General features: G+C 39.2%; 1 protein-coding gene across 1 annotated transcript in view; it reads left to right on the top strand.

The window, feature by feature from the left end:
- The window catches only part of XRN2 (5'-3' exoribonuclease 2), a 91,032-nt gene extending 72,768 nt beyond the window's left edge, over window positions 1–18,264 (top strand). Inside the window, exons 28-30 of the mRNA XM_081097205.1 lie at window positions 10,139–10,202; window positions 14,858–14,996; window positions 17,724–18,264. Of these exons, the coding sequence (XP_080953331.1) occupies window positions 10,139–10,202; window positions 14,858–14,996; window positions 17,724–17,789 (269 nt within the window). The 3' untranslated portion in view covers window positions 17,790–18,264. The remainder of the gene's footprint in view (window positions 1–10,138; window positions 10,203–14,857; window positions 14,997–17,723) is intronic.
- Window positions 18,265–20,493: the final 2,229 nt, after the last annotated feature.

The raw sequence follows: 20,493 nt of genomic DNA, 5'->3' as shown, positions 1-20,493 counted from the left end.
ACTGTTTTCCATAGTGACTATTCTAGTTTACAATCCCACCAACAGTGCACAGTGATTCCCGTTTCTCCACATCCTCATCAGCACTTGTTATTTGTTGTCTTTTTGATATCTCATTCTGACAGGTGTGAGGTGATAGCTCATTGTAGTTTTAATTTTCATTTCCCTGACTATTTGTGATTTGAGCATCTTTAATTTTTTTAATTTAAATTCTTTATTGTTGAAAGTATTACATATGTCTCCTTTTCCCCCCATTGACCTCTCCCTGGCCGCTCCCATCCCCCAGCACATATTTGAGCATCTTTTAATGTGCCTGTTGACCATGTGTATGTCTTCTTTGAAGAAATGTCTATTGTTTGGTTTTTGATGTAAAATTGATGAGTTCTTTATATATTTTGGGTATTAACCCCTTATAGGATAAATCATTTTTTGCAAATTTCATTTCTCATTCAGTTTTGTTGATGGTTTCCTTCACTGTGTAAAAGCGTTTTAGTTTGATGTTCTCATTTGTTTATTTTTGCTTTTGTTGTCTTTGCCTGAGGAGACATCCAAAAAAATATTGCTAAGACTGATGTCAGAAAGTTTACTGCCTTTGTTTTCTTCTAGGAGTTTTATGGTTTCATGTCTTATATTTAAGTCTTTAATCCATTTTGTGTTCATTTTTGTATAAGGTATAAGGAAATGGTCTAGTTTGTTTTTTTGGTTTTTTTTCATCTATCTGTCCAGTATTTCCACCACCGTTTAAGAGACTGTCTTTATCTCATTGTATTTTCTTGCCTCTGTTGTCTCATGCTATAGTCTTAATATCTTTTTAATGACTGTAGACTTTAAAATCAATTCCTGGTATTAGTAATGTGTACTGTTCCTTTTTTCTTCTTGAATAGTGTTGTGAGGGCCTATTTAACATTGTTGGTTTCATTTTTTGTGTTTTTTTTTCATTGAACTAACTTTTAGCTTTGTGGGCATTCCCCCCCCCCCCCCAATTGTATGTTGGTTTTCTATTTATTTCTGCTTTTGTCTTCCTTATTCACTTCTAGTTTCCTTGGAATTAAATTGCTATTCTTTTTCTGATTTTTGGAGATGGAAACTTAACGTAATTTATTTGCAGTCTTTCATATCTAATATATATGCACTTGAGTGCTATGAATTTCACTTTAGCTTCATGTCATATATATTCCTTTTATTTTGTGTCATATATTCTTGTCATTCAGTTCATAATATTCCTGATTTCCACTTTCAGAATTATATACACACTAGAGGCCTGGCACATGAAATTTCTGCACAGGTACAGTCCCTAGGCATGGCCTGCTATTAGGGCCATCTTCCCTGGCTGCCAGCAGCCAGCCCCGCCCCCCACCACCATCCACCCCCTGTTCCCCGTTTGCCATCAGGGTATTGGAGCCTGCCGGCTGGGGGGGAGGGACTGAGATGTTGGCCATTCCCGACTGGCGGGGTGGGGCCCTTAGCCTGGTGCCACCCGTGTCCACCGCCACCCACCCCCGATTCCTCTTTCGCCATCGGGTGATCAGAGCCTTCCAGCCAGGGGGTGAGACCGAGAGGTTAGCCGTTCCCGCCCGCTTGCTGGCCACGTCCCCTGCCATCACCCAGCTCTAGTTCCCCATTTTCCATTCCCCATTGGGCAATTGGAGCCTGCTGCTGGGGGAAGGACTGAGAGTTTGGCCGGCTGGGGGCTGGGGGCAGCTCCTGTGTTGAGCATCTGCACCCTGGTGGTCAGCGCGTGTCATAGCAACCGGTTGTTCCGCCGTTCGGTCGATTTGCATATTACCCTTTTATTATATAGGACTAGAGGCCCGGTGCACAAAAATTTATGCACTCTGGGGGGAGGAGGAATCCCTCAGCCCAGCCTGTGCCCTCTCGCAGTCTGGGACCCCTCGGGAGATAACGACCTGCTGGCTTAGGCCTGCTCCCGGGTGGCAGAGGGCAGGCCCAATCCCTAGGTGCAGCCCCTGGTCGGGCTCAGAGCAGGGCCGATTGGGGAGTTGGGGCGCCGCCCCCTGTCATGCACAGAGCAGGGCGAATCGGGAGGTTGCGATGCCACCCTCAGTCACGCTCAGGGTAGGGCTGATTGGGGGGGTGGGGCACCGCCCCCTGTCACACTCAAGGCATGGTCAATGGGGAGTTTGCGGCACCACCCCCTGTCACGCACAGAGCAGGGCCAATCAGGGGGTTGGGGCGCTGCCCCCTGTCACTCACAGAGCAGGGCCCATCAGGGGGGTTAGGGCTCCGTATCCTGTCACACACAGAGCAGGGCAGATCAGGGGGTTGGTGCGCCACACCCTGTCATACTCAGGGCAGGGCCGATGGGGAGGTTATGGCTCTACCTCATCACCCACAGAGCAGGGCCGATCAGGGGGTTGGGGCGCCTACCCTGTCACACACAGAGCAGGGCCGATCAGGGGGTTGGGGCGCTGCACCCTGTCACACACAGAGCCGCAGGGTGATCAGGGGGTTGGGGTGCCTTCCCCTGTCACGAACAGAGCAGGGCGGATAGGGATGTTGTGGCCCCGCACCCTGTCACACACAGAGCCACAGGGCGATCAGGGGGTTTGGGTGCTGCCCCCTGTCACGTTGATCCCGGTGCCGGGAGGCCTTGCAGCTCTGCTGATCCCGGTGCTGGGAGGCATATTACCCTTTTACTATATAGGATAGAGGCCTGGTGCACAGATGGGAGCCGGCTGGTTTGCCCTGAAGGGTGTCCTGGATCAGGGTTGGGGGTCCTGCTTGGGTGCCTGGCCAGCCTGGGTGAGGGGCTGGCTGATGGCTGTTTGCAGCTGGTCACACACCCTTCAGGGTGTGTTTACCTTCTATATTTGTAACAGTGTTTCAAACTGCAAGCTCAGAGGCCTGCAGCGGCAGGCGGGGAACATTGGAGTCCTCCGTCACTGAAGCAAGCAAGCCTCATGTTCGCTTCAAGCTGCCTGGCTGCCAGTCGCCATCTTGGCTGGCAGTTAATTTGCATATCACCCTGATTAGCCAATGGGAAGGGTAGCGGATGTACAGCTAATTACCATGTTTCTCTTTTATTAGATAGGATGGGTTATCTAGGAGTATATTGCTTAAATTTTAAACATATATGCTTCTAATAATATTTTTAACATTTTTTTGTGTTGTTTTTTTTTTTTTTTTACTTAAATGTAAACTATACAAATAGTATTGCTGGATGAAAAGTTATGTTGAATTTCTGAACTTTTGGTTAATATCACCACATTAATCTCCAGATAAGAGCATACCCATTTATATTTCCTGTAGCAATAGATGACAATTTCTAATATCCTAACTCCCACCAATATCAGGTGTTATCATTTTTTAAAAGTTCTTGCTAATTTGATAAGCAAGGAAGAATATCTTCATTTTGAAGCATGATTTTTTTAAAAATTGCTGCTTTGATCACATTTTTACTAATCAGTTTTTTTTTCATAAATTGCATGTTCTTATTAATTTGTGTGCAAGTTTTTCTCTGTATTTGTAGGAGCATTTAAAGTATCATTTTAAGCAGAAGAGTGCAGTTAAACCTCCTTTCTAGAACCACAGTTCTATTGGTTATGGAAGATACTTGATGGTGGTTCTGATTAGGGAGAGATAATTAATGAAAGTCAGAAGTTGTCTGTGGCCAAGTGGATTCAGAGTGGAGAAGGAATCTGAAGGGTTGGATAATTGAATGTGATAAGTGAGGGAGAGAGAAGTTTCAAATGAGGCTCATGTGTGCACTGTGGATAGCTGAGTGACTAATGAGGCCTTTAACAGAATTTGGAAACCCAGGAGGATGAAGAAATACAAAAAAATATGATGAATCTGATTTTTGTAGAGGTTAAAGTCATCTGCTAGAAGTTAAATTTGTGTCCATTACTTGCTCAAGAGAGAAGATGAGTGGGGAGAAAATTGGGAATTATCTGCATATAAACCAGAAATATAAAAGTTCAAGAAAGATGTCTGGCCAGTGTGGCTCAGTAGTTGAGCATCAACCTATGAACCAGGAGGTCATGGTTCAATTCCCGGTCAAGGCACATGCCCAGGTTGCGGGCTCGATCCTCCTTGTGGGGCATGCAGGAGGCAGCCAATCAGGGATTCTCCCTCATCATTGATCTCTCTCCTGTCCTCTCTGAAATCAATAAAAATATATTTTAAAAAGTAGTTCAAGAAAGATTTAGATAGATCAATGAATTTTAATTGTCCTCGGTTATAAGAGAACCTAGAAAAACTTGGGGTTTTGAGGTTGAACTTTCTAGAAGGTAAGGATGTAATACATAACACAGATTATTCCCTGGTAACCTTTGTAGGAGATGTGTTGGATAAATAATTGGCCTAATCTGGAATGGTCATTGCTGGATAGTAAATGGTCACAGTTGAATGGTATGCCCAGACAAATGACTGCTTTCAAGAAAGTAAATTCCATGTTCTGTGATTTCCCCTCCTTCTCCCCCCATACTCTTTATACATAGTTCAGCATATGATTTGACTTTTGTTTTCTTTACTGTCTTTAAGACTTTTCTGGCATATTTTTTCATGGTCTATTGTGACCTCTAGATTTCATATTTATGCAGACAGAACTATCTGTCCTTCAGTCCATCTATCTCTTCATCCTTACCTCTCTGTCTTTATCTTATTTTAATTTTTATCTGATCCCTTATATTTATGATTTGTTGAATACTCAATCTTCTAGGGTAGTGCTACCATTTTAAAAAGAGCAGTGATTTCAAATATTTTAACCAAGATCTTTTTTTCTTCTCCCTATGAATCCCTGTTTGTCAAGATGCTTACTACCAAAGTGTAAACATGTGTTAAGTATACTTATTTTCCCTTCCTGTCTTCATTAGATATTTATATATATATAAAAGCCTAATATGCAAAATGTCCCCTCGGTAGTTCAACTGACTGGGAGTTCAATCACTCGCAATGACGTGCGCTGACCACCAGGGACAGCGTGGAACAAAGGACGGCCACAGCTGGCAGCCAGGGAAGGGAGGCCCTGGCTGGCAGCTGATAGGGACCCTACCTGTGCACAAATTTCGTGCACTGGGCCTCTAGTGTGTAATAATGTTAATTCTAAACTTTCAAAACGTTGAAAGTTTTAAAATCTCTAATCCTGTCTTCTTGAAAACCCCTAAGCCTCTGAGCCTCCTGATTGAGGAGGTGGTTCTTCTTTGGTCCTTCTGAAATAAAATAACACGAAGAAGCATCTCAGCCAGCAAGTGCGTGTGAAACTTGGAGTAGCATAGTGTAGTGGGAGTGTTTAAGAGAACTTATCCTGTAGCTTTCACTCTGTCTCTTAATAGCCTGTGATCTTAAGCAGGTTTTTGTCTGTAATCCTGTTTCCTCATTTCTTTTTTTCTTTTCTTTTTTTTAAATATATTTTATTGATTTTTTTACAGAGAGGAAGGGAGAGGGATAGAGAGTTAGAAACATCGATAAAAGAGAAACATCCATCAGCTGTCTCCTGCACACTCTCTACTGGGGATGTTCCCGCATCCAAAGTACATGCCTCATTTCTTTTTTTTCTTTTTTTTTTTTTAAAAGTTTTACATCTTTTTTTTTTTTTTTTTAATATATTTTATTGAGTTTTTACAGAGAGGAAAGGAGAGAGATAGAGAGAAACATCGATGAGAGAGAAACATCGACCAGCTGCCTCCTGTACACTCCCCACTGGGGATGTGCCCGCAACCCAGGTACATGCCCTTGACCGGAATCGAACCCGGGACCCTTCAGTCCGCAGGCCGACGCTCTATCCACTGAGCCAAACCGGTTTCGGCGTGCCTCATTTCTTAAATGATGCAGAAAATACCCATCTCACAGAATATTCACAATAACTGTGTTTACATTATTAAGCACTTGAAGCAGTACCTGGTACATAATAAGTACTATGAAAATATTAAGTCTGATTTCTTTTTATATAATTTTGAACTTTAAAATTTGGTCAGAAAGAATTTTAGTGGAATTAACATTTAAACCATTTTATCAGTCTTGTAAAATGTTTTTAGTATAGCTGTCTTTTAAATATATATATTTTTATTGATTTCAGAGAGGAAGGGAGGAGAGAGAGATTAGAAACATCAATGATTAGAGAGTCATTGATTGGCTGCTTCCTACAGGCTCCCTGTTGGAGATCAAGCCCCACCATCCGGTCATGTGCCCTGACTGGGAATTGAACCATGACCTCCTGGTTCATAGGTTGACTCTCAACCCCTGAGCCAAGCAAGCTGGTCGGGTGCTATTTTCTTTAATTACACACAAGAAGGGCCATTTGGTCATACTGCCAACTCTGTCAAGTGTCTGCTGGAGGTGTTTTTTACTATTGGTCTTTGATTTGTGTTTGATGTGTAGTTTTTGGCTGATGAGTAATTGTCCGGTTTTTGATCATTTCTTGGAGTGAAGTGCAACCCTGAGTACTCAGTAAGTATGAATAGAGCATTTTTGTTTCTATAACCCGAAGAACCTAATATATCACTTCTCTTAATTTCAGACTGTAAACTTGTCAATTAGCCCCATTTGAAATGTGATTTTTGATTAGGGCAATCAGTAAGTATGGAATTTTTCTGCGATTGTCATGCTGTTTAGGTAAATTGCCACTTGAGTTATTGACAAAGTCTTGGTTTGTGTGGTCTTAGAAGCTCTAGAAAAGGGATACGTTTTTAAAGACCAAAGGAAAAATTAACTGTCATTTTTCTTCTATTGCCTATACATTTCTGAAGTGCAATTCACTATCTCAGAATTTTTTTCTCTCCCTCTCAAATGGATCTTTCTCATAGAGCTATGCAAATGAATGATAGTAATTTTTTTACCTTGTACTTACTACTTACGGACTAGGAAATGTTTCTTCTTCATAAATACTTAAGGGTTGTATATGTTTTGCTCAGGACCACATGAGGAGATTTGTTTAAAGGTAGCCTTGAAGTTTGTCTTTGATTCTTTTTAATTTTTTGGACTGAAAGCAAGAGATGTTTTAATAATTCTGTGACACAGTTTTTAAAGTCTTGCAAAATATATTTAGGTTTTAATAAAGAACTATATTTCTATTGCATGTACAGAATCTATTTATATGAAAAACAAAATTGTTCTGGAAGTGAGAAATAATAAAAGCAAAATAGAGGGGGAAGTACCTGGCATACCTGGTAGAAGTGATGGACTGAGAATTTGTGCCATATTTCTGGGCACTTATAGGTGTACTAGAGGCCTGGTGCATGAATTGCACGGGTGGGGTCCCCTTGGCCTGGCCGGCAAATGAGGCCTATTGGAGGGCTGGCCGGTGGTGTGGGAGGGAAGGGAAGGGGGGACGTGGGGAGGTTGGCTGGCAAGGGGCCATGGGAGGTTAGCTGGGGGGATTGGGGGGAGGGCCACAGTAGATTGGCTAGCTGGGAGGGAGGGGCCGCAGGAGGTTGGCTGTGGGAGCTCACTGACCACCAGGAGGCAGTTCCTGCATTGAGCATTTTTCCCCTGGTGGTCAGTATGCGTCACAGTGACTGGTCAACCAGTTGTTCGGTCATAACGGTCATTTAAGGCTTTTATATAGATAGATAGGTAAACTATTGAAAGGCTTCTTCTTTTACCCGGTTGGCATGGCTCAGCGGTTGAGCATCGACCTATGAACCAGGAGTTCATGGTTCAATTCCCGGTCAAGGCACATGCCCAGGTTGTGGGCTCGATCCTCCTTGTGGGGTATGCAGGAGGCAGCCAATCAGGGACTCTCTCTCATCATTGATCTCTCTCCTGTCCTCTCTGAAATCAATAAAAATATTTTTTTTAAAAAAAAAACAGTTTCCCCTTTCAAAAAAAAGCATTTATACTTAATGAACTTTATATTCCACTTCCGCTTATAAATATTGGCGTGCTTAACCTAACATGTAGCATATTTGAATCTAATGACTATGTCTTTCTGATGGTGGTAACATTCCCTCTACTTCTACTGTTCCTAGGAAAAGATATACAAGCTTTTTTTAATCTTCATTCAGTTTTAAATTTTTGTGATTGAGATCCTGTATGGGAGTTTCTTTAAGTACCATGGAGATTATGTTAATCACCTCAATTTAACCACTCAACAATACCAGAATGGTATTCTTTAGCAATACCATTTATAAAGAAACACCCTGGAACCAGAGTCAAGGAATTAAGTTTTAACGGTAAAGGGGGCATGTTTTCACACAGACCACAGTGATTCTGGCACGTGAAGTACAGCATTAGACGGGAGTCTGAATGAAATTCACTGTATTTCTTGACTTTTGTTATTTCAGCTAATTTTATATATGTAACACACTAAAAATACTTCCTAATTTTCACTAACCTAATTTTTGTACAATTTTGAATAGACCAAAGGACTTCAAGTTTAACAAAGTAATTATCAGAAAAAATAGCCCAAATGTTGATTTTATTTTCAATAAATTGCTTTCTCATACATAGTTAACTCATTGAAAAGTGTATAATGTGTTAAGGTAAATATGTCTTGAGTTTTTCCTTAGAAATAAACCGCATAGATAATGGTTGTCTTCTAGGTTTTACCTTCTGTAATTATGATTTACTCATAGTGTACAGTCTGTAGTAGTGACTTGGAAGTTATTCTGGATCTAGACTAGTGATCCTTCTTGCCCTGTTTTGTGTGGGTTCTGTGGTGATTAACTTGCTGAGTTCCCATTCAGGTTTTGAATATAAAGTGACCACTGTGAAACCTCCTCAGCATTGCTTCTCAGTTTGACTGCTACTAGTTTGGTTTTTAAGACATTCAAAAGGGACTTAATTCAAATTAACTGGAGATGCCACCTCTCCTTCAGTTAGAGTAGGATTCTTCTTGGAAATAATGATGATGAAGGCTTTTCCGTTCCTTTCCAAGAGAGACATATGGTGGGTTTGGCTCCGTGGACCTAGGGCCAGCAGGTTATGGAGCTGCAGATGCTGCTTGTCACGGCTGCTCCCCCCGGTGTAGCTTGTCCATTTAGGACACTTGTTTCAGGCTAGCATTGTCAGGGAGCTGAGGTAGGAGGAAGCCCGGGGCAGAAATAGCCAGTTGTCTCACACTGGAATTATTGTGAGCAGCCAGGTACTTTACTTTGTTCCATATTCTCCTTTGCAGGAGCTTTTTAAAACACAATTTCACTTTTCTTTCTTTCTGTTTTTGTTTTAAGTAAACCCAGATTGCATTTGGGGGTGGGGGTTCTAAATCTAAAGAAAGATAAGATTTCATTTCTTCTTTCCTTCAAGAAAGTAATTTTGAAAAGCGTGTTTCTAGTTTGTGTTTCCATTAAACTGTGAGCCTGAATACATTACGGTAAGCCTTGTTGCCCTTGGGTCTCAAGAGTCTGGAGGAGGTTACTGTCCTTACAAGTGAACTCATTAGACAACTCCTGGAACCAGCTGTTTTAATTAGCTCACACACAGACCCTGCTGAAGGGTGCCGAGGTGACTGCAAGACTGGAGACCAGAGTGCCGGTTGGTTGATACCAACCTACTGAGCTACTAACCTCTCCTGCTGACCAGTGTTATGGAGTGTTCCTTTAATCCCACTTATATTGAGGAGAGTAGCCATTTAATTGTTTCTTATAGCTAGATGTTGCTAGTTCAGATTGGTGTTAGGGAAAGAGGTTTGACTGTCAGAAAACAATGGAAAAGTGGGTGGTCCCTTTATTAACGCATATTTCTGGCCCATGCTAGAGAGATTGTGTGCTCTCCGCTCTATGTTATGATAGCTAGGTAAGTCAGGCTTCCTTTTCAGTTTACACATTTACAAGGCAAATTTCAGGATTTCTATTAAAGTTACTATACATTAAATTTGTATTTGTGGGGGAAAACCTAATCCATTCCTTTACCATAGCATTTAAAATATAAATGTAAAAAATACATGTATATCTTTACACACACATACATAGCGAGAGAGAGCAATGTGTGAATTTAATGACCAAAGTTAGTAAAACTGCGTTTTGTTACTGAAGGAAAAATAACAAAATGAATTTACTGACCCTGTTTAATATCTTTTTACATTTCCAGTCTGTGTAAATATGCTAGTTTACTCAGTTTATATTGTCTCAGATTTTCGCAAGAGTTAATTATAAAATATGTGAGTAGCTAAATAGTGATTACTTATTTTAAAAAAAAACAAAAACACAAAAAACTGTTTAACTCTTCCCTGTTTATTTTTCAGATATGAGGCCCCAGGATTCCTGGCGAGGGCCTCCTCCCCTTTTCCAGCAGCAAAGATTTGACAGGTAATAATAAAGCAAACATCACTTTTAAATATCTTTTCGCTTCAACATGTGAGGTTTCTGTTTTGAAATATACTTTCTTCCCCTAAACAGTTTCTCTTGTGCCTGTTCTTTAGGAAAATAGATGGTTAACACATTGAAGTAAAAGGCTCATGTTTATATACTTTCCTACTTTTCTTGGTCCTTGGCCTTTATTTTATTGAAGCTTTTGAGGTGCCCTGGAAAATGCAACTCAGAGAGCTTAAAATTGTATTAGGTTTTGGTAAGGCTAAACAAATTTCTTTTTAGAAGGGTTGTGCAGCTTAATGAGGCATAACTAATGGTGTTCCACTTTTATCATTTCTGGGCTGGTAATGCAGCACAGTACAGACCAACCATTGATTCTTGCTGCAAACCTCTTCAAGTCCTAATCAGCTTCTTTGGTACAACTTTTTCAGGGCTGACAAGCCTATTGTAGGGCAGTGTCACTGTAGGTCAGTAGTTATTAGTTGCCACTGAAAACAGTTTCTTTAACTACTTAAGACTGAACTGAATTAAACGCAGAAGGGACTCAGAAGAGGATTATGGGATCTGCAGTCTAATAAGTACCATGGACTAGGAAGAATGTGACATGGTTTAATAACAAGGGATGTTTGACATGTGTTTTTTCATTGATAAGTTGTGTGCTTCTCAGTCAGGTGGTCTCTACATGACAAGACAACCAGGCATGTTATGAATAATTATATTAACAGCTGTAGGATAATTATATTAACAGCTATAGTATAATTTTTAAAAGGACAGTTTTAAAATTTATCATTTCATGCTGGTGTGCTGCCTCAGTTAGTGCTAAAACGAATTAAGCTCTGTCATAGTAAGGCTTCCTTCTTTGCCTTCCTAATTCTAATCTGTTTTGTTTCCCTTTCCATTAGCGTTTTAGCAGTCTGATCTGTTCACATCTAAAATGAAAAGTGTTTTGTTATGAACAGGGTTATAAATGCTACACCCCTTTTAAGAAAACTAAAGACTAAAAGACTCTAAAACTTCATTATTTTCTTCAAAAAGATAAATCATGTTATTCAATTGTTTATTAATAGTATCAACTACTTATTGCAAGCTGCATTTTAAATTTAAGACAACTGATAATACCTGTATTTGTTTTGTTTTCAATATAATTGCTCAAAGCACACTGGATGTACTATTTCAATATCCTCAGAGTTGTACTATTTCCAAACAAATTAAATGAGTAAAGGGTAAATTTTTTCTAAATTACATAGTAGCACATAAGAGCTGATCTCTTTTTAAATAACTGTCTTTCTGAATTACTTTTGTCAAGTTTGATTTTAAGACTTGGTTTCCTAACTTTGTTTCTTTCCTCTTTCTCATATTATTAATAATTGCTAACATTTATCATCTGCTTACAAAAATGTCAGCACTGTGCTAACATGCTCTTAAAATCATGCCTTCATTTATTCCTCCTAGCAACCCTTTAACGATGCTGTTATTTTTATAGAGGAGGAAAAGAATGAATTCACACAGTTCAGTAGCTTACTTAAGGTCTTCCTTCTGTACTGTTCTTTACTAAGAAATTTTTCACTTGAACAAAGCTCATCAGAATACTTACTCTGAGCATATTACAGTAAAGCCATAGGAACTTCAAGGGATGTAAAGGATCTCCTTCCACTTCTGAGGCATACTTCCTTTCCCAGTAGCTTTTCTTTCTTCTACACATTAAACATTTTCCTCAGGTTATTACCATTGTCCTGATGTCCGTCAGATTTTTTGTTTTTTCTGTCCTAGCCAAGTATTGGTATTATCCTTACTAACTTTGTGAACTCAGCAGATTAAGGACAAGTTTTGTGGGGCATTTTTGGTTTAGCTTTAGTCAGAAACTTCAAACCAGGCCTTAAAACAAAACTTTGATATGAGCATAATACAGTTCTGTTTTATGTCTTAAACCATGGTCATTTAAGAAATAAATACATCATTTATTCATAAAGAGAGTTTGGATTCAGTCATCCTAAAACTTCATTAGCTTAATAGCAAATACAGTCTGTCACTCATTGTGGTAGCACTTGTCATTCTTATCCTTCCAACCTTAGGAGACAGAGGGGAAAGTATAAACTCATGTCACTTTGACTTTGCCAAGATGTCACAAGTAGTAAACAGTAGAAATTCTTACTAGAACAAGGTACTGATCCTTAGTTCAGTGCTTCTCCATTGCACTATTTTGAATGTTTGCTTGTGAACCCTATGGAAAAGAAAATTTTCAGTGTACACATTTTTTTAAGCCACTTTTTTAAATTATTTCCTACTTTGAGATAGTATTTATAATTCATATATTCATTTCACTGAAAAATACAACAGGAACACACACACACCCCTTGCCTCCCCACACAAAAACAACCTAATGATACACGCAGAGATGTCCAGCATTCTGCATCACTTGAGTTCCGCCCCATTATTTATGTTCTTGCCAATGGAGGCTTGTCTTTTCTAGCCATATTTTAAGTGGCCATTTAGTCTTTTACTTACGGGTGTTAAGTTTAGTCATGCAAAAGCTTTAAAAACTCTGATTGCCATTTGTATAAATTAAAAACATCCAAATTGGAGTCATTACTTCACATTGCCAGCGACTTTGCAAAGCAGTAATTAGGTACTTAAGAATATTGCTGCCATCTCTGATGTGAAATTGTTGCCTCAATCAGTAGCTAGTAATTTTTAAAAGTTAAAGTATGTTAGCCTCAACACTTCTATCTCATATTTAATATGTATTTTCCAAGGCAAATTTCAGTTTGTATTTATCAATTAATATAATTAGTATAGAAATATGATAAAGCTTGTGGAAAATAAAAACCTTTCTGCCAGTAAAGGGCAAAAACAAAGAACATGCCTCTGTGCCCCTCTTACCTTGTTCATTCTGTTTAATTTTAATTAAATTATTTTATAAAACTTATCTTTGTCAACATTTTAATTAGTAATTCCAAACAAAAAGGAGAACTTTGTTTTTAAACTGTGCTTTGTTCTTAACCTATTTTTAAGACAAAATAATATAAAATTACATTTATATAATGTTATGCGATTCTTACTAACAGATTTACCTGTAACTCAGTTGAGTGATTTTTATCATTGTAAAACTAAGAACAGTTGATTACAGTTACTACAATGTGTGAGTTGCATTTTTGGTGTGTGTGTTTTGCATTAATGGCCCAGTTTTGATGAGCCTCTTTGGTCACAGCAGAAACCTTACCCCCTCACTCTGCAGAGACCAGAAGAGACCATTCCTGTCTCTGCACATGGAGCTATTACTACTAAACAGATGAAGCATCCTTGCTAAAATACATTTGTGTTCATAATGAACCCAAAAAATAATTAAAGGCCCTGAATATATGCATATTCTTTCTGAAAAGTAGATTTATTTTATTTGGATTCACTTATAGCAAGAGCGAGCCCTGGTTTCAACACTAACTGTCAAGAATAGCATTGACCTTTTTAGAGTTCTTCAGAGAGCTGTTCTTTAAGCTATCACACAAAAATAATCATCTTTGGTGTTTTAAAAAAAATAAAGCAAGTCCAAGAGAAGGGAGGAGATTGGGGGGTAGAGAGGATTGATTTAGGCTTGAATAGCTGTGAGAAGAATGCATTATCCAATGAGCCCAACTTTGGGCTTTTTCCCCTAAGACCCAGGAGGTAAAATTCATATGCTGATATAGTTATAAGCTTATTCCAGGTTGTCAGTGCTTTAGCAAGTTTAAAGTTTATTGTAATTCCTCCTAACATCTTTAATGGTCCAAAGCTTCTTAATGTTAAAATATACTGGAGAATATTGCTTTTGTTTATTTTTTATTTTGCTTTTGTTCTATAAAATTGAAGTTGAGGAAAATGTCTCAAGGCGAAAGTTTTAAATGGTGATTGCCTTTGGAAAGATGTCTTTGCTACATTGTGAATTAATTAAAATTATGATTTCATACATCATACCTGTGGCTTTGTATCTGCAAAGTTAAAATAGGCACTTGAAGACAATTAAAACATTTCTTTTGACTAGTAATCTGGGCCGGCAAACTGGGTTATAAAAGCTGTTGAATTTGTGTTCCCATGTAAACTGTACACCAAATGCCAGTCAGCCCATGCCAATTAGTGCTCATGTTGCTAGGTCACCATGGTCAATTGAGAGCTGCATCAATAGAACTTGAAAAGGTTTCCTCCCGATCAGACCTTCTGACATATTGAGCAGAATAATGGATGGGAAAAAACAGCCAAGTCCCCTACCCTGGATTCAAAATACTCAGCAGTAAGAATTCATTTGCAACCTGCAATTAACTAGAAAGAATGGACTCCAAGAATGAGTCTGGACATTTTTAAAAATAAAGCCTCATTCTTTATAGCATCTTAAATGTAGCCAACTTGGAGATCTTGGTCCAGATCTTTACATGACTAAAAAGGAAATTTCACAATTGTAAATGAACAGAATATTTTTTTAAAAGTCAGGCCTTTCTGAATCACTTAAGTTTTAAACACTCTTTAATAAATGCTGATACTTTATGAAACATTAGACTATACTGGATATGGGGGATACAAAGGCCACTTTGATACCATATATCCCATATGACAAGTGCAGCAAAATTGGATTGCAAAAATGATACATGCTTGACTTGTAATGCACACATGATGCTTTTCCACAGAGGTGTTGGGGCTGAACCTCTACTGCCATGGAACCGGATGCTCCAGAACCAAAATGCAGGCTTTCAGCCAAACCAGTACCAGATGCTAGCCGGGCCTGGCGGGTATCCACCCAGACGCGATGATCGTGGAGGGAGACAGGTGATACGGCGTGGGCTGTGGGACGAAAAACATACTGTGTACTTAGCCATGCCTCTCAGGGCTCCATATTTTCGTTAAAACATTTCTGGATAAGATATTGATAGATTCGCTTAGCTCAGTGGTTCTCAACCTTCCTAATGCCGCAACCCTTTAATACAGTTCCTCATGTTGTGGTGACCCCCAACCATAAAATTACTTTCGTTGCTTCTTCATAACTGTAATTTTGCTACTGTTCTGAATTGTAATGTAAATATCTGATATGCAGGATGTATTTTCATTGTTACAAATTGAACATAATTAAAGCATAGTGATTAATCACAAAAACAATATGTAATTATATATTCAATATGTGTTTTCCGATGGTCTTAGGCGACCCCTGTGAAAGGGTTGTTTGACCCCAAAAGGGGTCACGATCCACAGGTTGAGAACCGCTGGCTTAGCTGAACTTGGGTCCCTCATTAAAAATGTATATTAGGCAAGTATCTGCCTCACTAAGTAAATTATACCTTGAAGATGCTGAACAGTTTTCCAGAGCAAAAGCTCTTTTAATCATAGCAATCAGTGACCTTTAGCACAAATGTGGTCAGTTACCAGAAACCTTATTTATCCTTTAAGGATATTGCTTTTTGTTTTACTACAAATTAAGTCTCTCATAATAGATGATAATTTCCTAGAAAAATGAAAGCAGGAATCTATCTTTTCAACTGTATATTTATCTTAGAAGTCTTAGGTCTTGATGTATCTGTTCTCTCTCCTCATGGAAAAAATCTCTCCTTCATAAAAAAATGTTCCACATATTTTTCTACCAAATGTAAACACCTATACATTGGATGAGTGTAATAATTCCTAGATACCTTTAGTAGATGTAAGCTTCATTTTATTTGTCCCCCAGCCATTTGATACCCTGTCCAGTATTTACATGCTCTGTCATCAAATTCTTTTTTTTTTGTCATGAAATTCTTGCCAGATAACAGGATCAGAGTGTTGTGGCTCAGAGTGTGTGCGGTTTGTGGAGTTTGGCACCTTTGGTGATGCAAAGGGATTTCAAATTGCTTACCTGATGTTGCCTACAGGCGTTTTGCAATGCTTCGAATATTAATTTTATAACTCAAGGTCTTACTATGTGTCCCCTTATTCTGATAGCTAAGAAAAGTCTTTTTTACACTGTTTCTTAGTGTCTCTTCACTTTACAAGAAAACAATCATCTTAATTGTCTTTAGAGAGAATTTTATTAGCTTATTAGACTCAGTTTGTAGAATTTTACTTTGAAAATCTGTAAATACCATATCATAGATTGAGACTAGATAATCTAAATAATGAGTATTATTGAAACAGGGACATACTTACAACTAGAAGACATCTTAGAGAATGTCTAGTCCACTCACCTCATTTTCCCAGTCAGAAACTGAAACCCTAAACACTTGCAGTTTGACAGCAAAGCTGGGAACTTCTGAACCCAGTTCATTTCTTTCCTGCCTCCTTCCGAGGAGGAGATCTCCCTTTTTAAGGAGCTCTCTGCTATCACAGGAGGTGGAATTCTTATTCACTTAGGACAGGGGTGGGGAACCTTTCTTCTGCCAAGGGCCATTTGGATATTTATAACATCATTCTCAGGCCATACAGAATTATCAGCTTAAAAACTAGCCTGCTATATTTGGTCAAACATTTAATTAACTCACCCCTAATGCCTTGGCAGGGCCAGGCCAAGTGATTTTGCGAGCCCTATGTGGTCCTCGGGCCAGACGTTCCCTACCCCTGACAGGAGATCAAAACCACTTGGTTAATTTATAAATCTTTTAGTATCTCCTTTTTCTCAGTCTCTTTCCCACTGATGTTTTTTTTAATATTTTTTTTATTGATTTTTTACAGAGAGGAAGGGAGAGAGATAGAGAGTTAGAAACATCGATGAGAGAGAAACATCGATCAGCTGCCTCCTGCACATCTCTCACTGGGGATATGCCTGCAACCCAGGTACATGCCCTTGACCGGAATCGAACCTGGGACCTTTCAGTCCGCAGGCCGACGCTCTATCCACTGAGCCAAACCAGTTTTGGCCCCACTGATTTTTATTTAAAAAAAAAAAAATGTTTTGAAGCACTATTGAATTATAGTGAAATTTAGATGACTACAAGGCCTTAGCCTACAGTGTGTCTTTCAAGATCTACAGAAATATTATTTACAAACATACCTAGGAGATATTAGGAATGTTCCTAGTAATTATGTAATAACCTAATATGTTACTTAGTGCTCTACTATTTATAGCTTTAAAAAAAATCAAAACCACCATAAAATTCATAGGTATTTAGGCCTTCACTGACTTATTACCTTGGTTAAGCAAATTGACTTTCCTAGTGTAAATCTATCTAAAGATGAAGCTTACATCTACTACCTGACCACAGTATGGCCTGCTGGGGATGGTAGGGAAGATTGAGAACTTAAAGGGTTTTACACAAACACTTAACTCTGTATAGTTCATTTGTGTAGATTGTAAGGAATTTTTAAATTGTTTGATAAGGCTTGTTTGGTCAGTTGTCAGTAATAGCATTTGTGCTATTACTGATGTCCCACTTTGCAACAAGCTTGGTATAAATGAAGAACCTTCTATGTGATAGACCTTTAAGACATGTTTACCTTCTTTATGATTTATTTTTCCATATAGCTGAAAAATTATTTTTTTTGCAGGGGTGTTAATCCAGAAAATAAACTCTTTCTTTTGCTTATTTTCAGGGATATCCCAGAGAAGGAAGGAAGTACCCTTTGCCACCACCCTCAGGAAGATACAATTGGAATTAGGCTTTTGTAAAGCTTTCCCAAATCCTTTCATCATTCTACAATTTTATGCTATTTGTGGAAAGATTTCTTTCTCAAGTAGTAGTTTTTAAGAAAACTGCAGTACTTTGTGTATTTCTTTTAACTGTATATTTCTACTGATCTGATCTCACTGTTTTATGTTGCTTTCCAAAGATGTGTGTTGCATAATACAGTGGATCTGAATTTATTATTGCTTGTAAAACATTTTGATGGAATAGGAATACTGGTTTTTCATTATGGTTAAAAATCAAACCAGCTGTGGATTTCAAAACACAGTGTATTCTAGATCATCTAAGATCCATGCTGATTTTTAATGCACAAGAATTAGGTATGAACTCTTAAGCTGGAACCCTCAGCCAATTAGAGTATATATTGTTCGGTATTTCTTTGGAAACATTTCATTAATGTACTTGTCTTACGGAAATTTCTGGACTTTAGTAAAAACAAACAAAATTTTAAAATTCTGGTTTCTTGTGTTCTTATTCTTTTAGAGTATTTCAACTTTGAAAATCTTGGCCACGCATGTTGGTTTTTCTAAAATTAGTTTTTCAGAAAATAGTTCATTTCTACCAATTAGATGTCAAAAGAAAATCAGTTAAGAATAGATGTTAACATGATATGCTCAGCAAGACCACCCAACCAACGCATATGTTAGTATGTCTGTCAGCTCCTGATTTGGTAACTATAAAATCTTTGTGAGAATAGGTTATTTACATTTTACAAATTTCATGTAGACTCCTGTATCAATTTTAAGGACTTTAAAAAATTTAAGAAAAGTTGGAAAGTGAGAAGTTTAATTTATAGGTAAATAGTGTATGCTCCTTAGCATATTTTTTTGGCGTTACTTCTTAATAGATTCCAATTTGTACTCATTTTTTTCCTTGCTACCAAGCACACTATAATTCCTTAAATTAATGCTTGGAGTTTACATACAACACTTCCATATGCGTTTTAATTTGATCGCCACAACAAATTCAAATACATTTAAAGATTCTTGCTGCTGTGTTTCCTTCTTTCCATTCTAGCCTAAGGTTGTAAAATAAGATTTCTCTTTGACCTGCTGACTTAGGATATTTTTGCTTTAATATTCAACTAAAGCACAGTTGTTAATCTTATTCTATGTGTTAAAAATCTCACCTTAATCTTAAAGAAGAAGGTATTTTGAAGCTATTGGGTTCATTGCTGGTGATGGGTGAATAGAGCAGGATCCTTTACTGTTGAGACAAAGTTTCTCAACTGGGAATTAACACAACCATTATGTATTCCCTTCACAATTCCCTTCACATTAAAATGATAGTAATGCCTTCCATTAAATTTCTCTTCCAGATATTAAAAACATATAGCCAGTTAAATCAAGCATTGCATATTCCAAAGGAGCTTATATAAATGTCCTATTGTGTGTATCTTCATAGGTACCCAAAGCTCACACACTTCTACAGAACCTGTATTTTCTCCAACCTTCAGTTTTGGTTTAGTTTAGCATTGTTTCAAGCTATCGTGTGTGTCTGTAAAATAATTCCGTTTGGACTTGGCTTTTCCACAATTATAGGTAACTATTCAAAACAAATTAAATTTTAAAATTAATATGTATAGTGTCCTTTTGAAGACGCCTAAGCAAAAAGCCTGATGGAAAAGTTGAGGCTGGATTCCCCCTAACAGGTGGAGTGCCCTGAAGGACATCTGCCAATAGCTGAACCCTCACTTTCAGCCTCCCCCATTCCTTCACCCTGGCATCCTCTCTCCTCATTCTACCGCCATCTCTCCCCAACTTGTCCCCATCTTTGAGTGTTTCAGAAAACGTCCTGTTACTTCAACAAGCGAAAGCTTTTGAGAACGTTAAATGCAGTGTTTAAAGCCATAAACATTCCCCTCCACATTCAGATGTAAATAAAGTTAACAGACCAATTTTAAATAATTAACTGTACTCCATTATGTTACCTTTTAGTAAGGCAAAGTTTTTGAGAGTCTTTAAAGATTCTTAAAGACCTTAGAACCTGGAAAGGGCCTGACTTTATTGTGGCGCTAAGGGCCCTTACTGAGCAGTGGTCCTCCCTTTACGTCAAGATCAAATGAGGTAATGCACATTAAAGCACAAAGCCATCTACAAATGACTATTAAATTGCCATTTAGCGTTACAAAGGCAAATTGGGTGTAATGACCGGTAGGTTAACTTTAGTTCGATGACGCGGGACAAGGAGGGGGTTGGGTGGCAGCACGCTGGGGGTGTGGCTGGAGGTCCCAAGTGCGCGTTGTCGGTTGGATGCTTTGGAGGTCGGGGGCACCCCCAGCAGGGCACGGCGACTTCGCAGCGGGATGGTGGTGGCGCCCGGGAGCTGTGAGCCTGGTGCGGTGGGAACAGAGGTGCGGCTCTTCAGAAATAAGGTCCTGGTTTGCGGGCCCGGTCACCCTCCCGGCCGGGCTGGGAAGCCCACGGACTCGGCGCACGTGGGGCGCGTGCCCCAAGCCCTGGCTCCGATTCCTCCCTCCGCGGACCCGCCGGTCCGACGTCCCGCCGCAGCCCCGGGAGCCCGGCGGGGAGCCTGGTGGGCGCCGGAAAGCTCAGATCTCCGACCCTTGGGGTGGTCGTGTGTCCCGGCCGCCACCAGGCCCAAGCAGGACATTGCAGCATCACCTCTCGGCTTCCGGGACTCAGCGCCGCAGTTTCTCCATCTAACTGGTTTCATCT

Source organism: Myotis nattereri, assembly GCF_964212035.1.
Source record: "Myotis nattereri genome assembly, chromosome: 8".
In the NCBI taxonomy this organism is placed as follows: Eukaryota; Metazoa; Chordata; class Mammalia; order Chiroptera; family Vespertilionidae; genus Myotis; species Myotis nattereri.
This window is presented reverse-complemented; position numbering and strand designations above follow the sequence as displayed.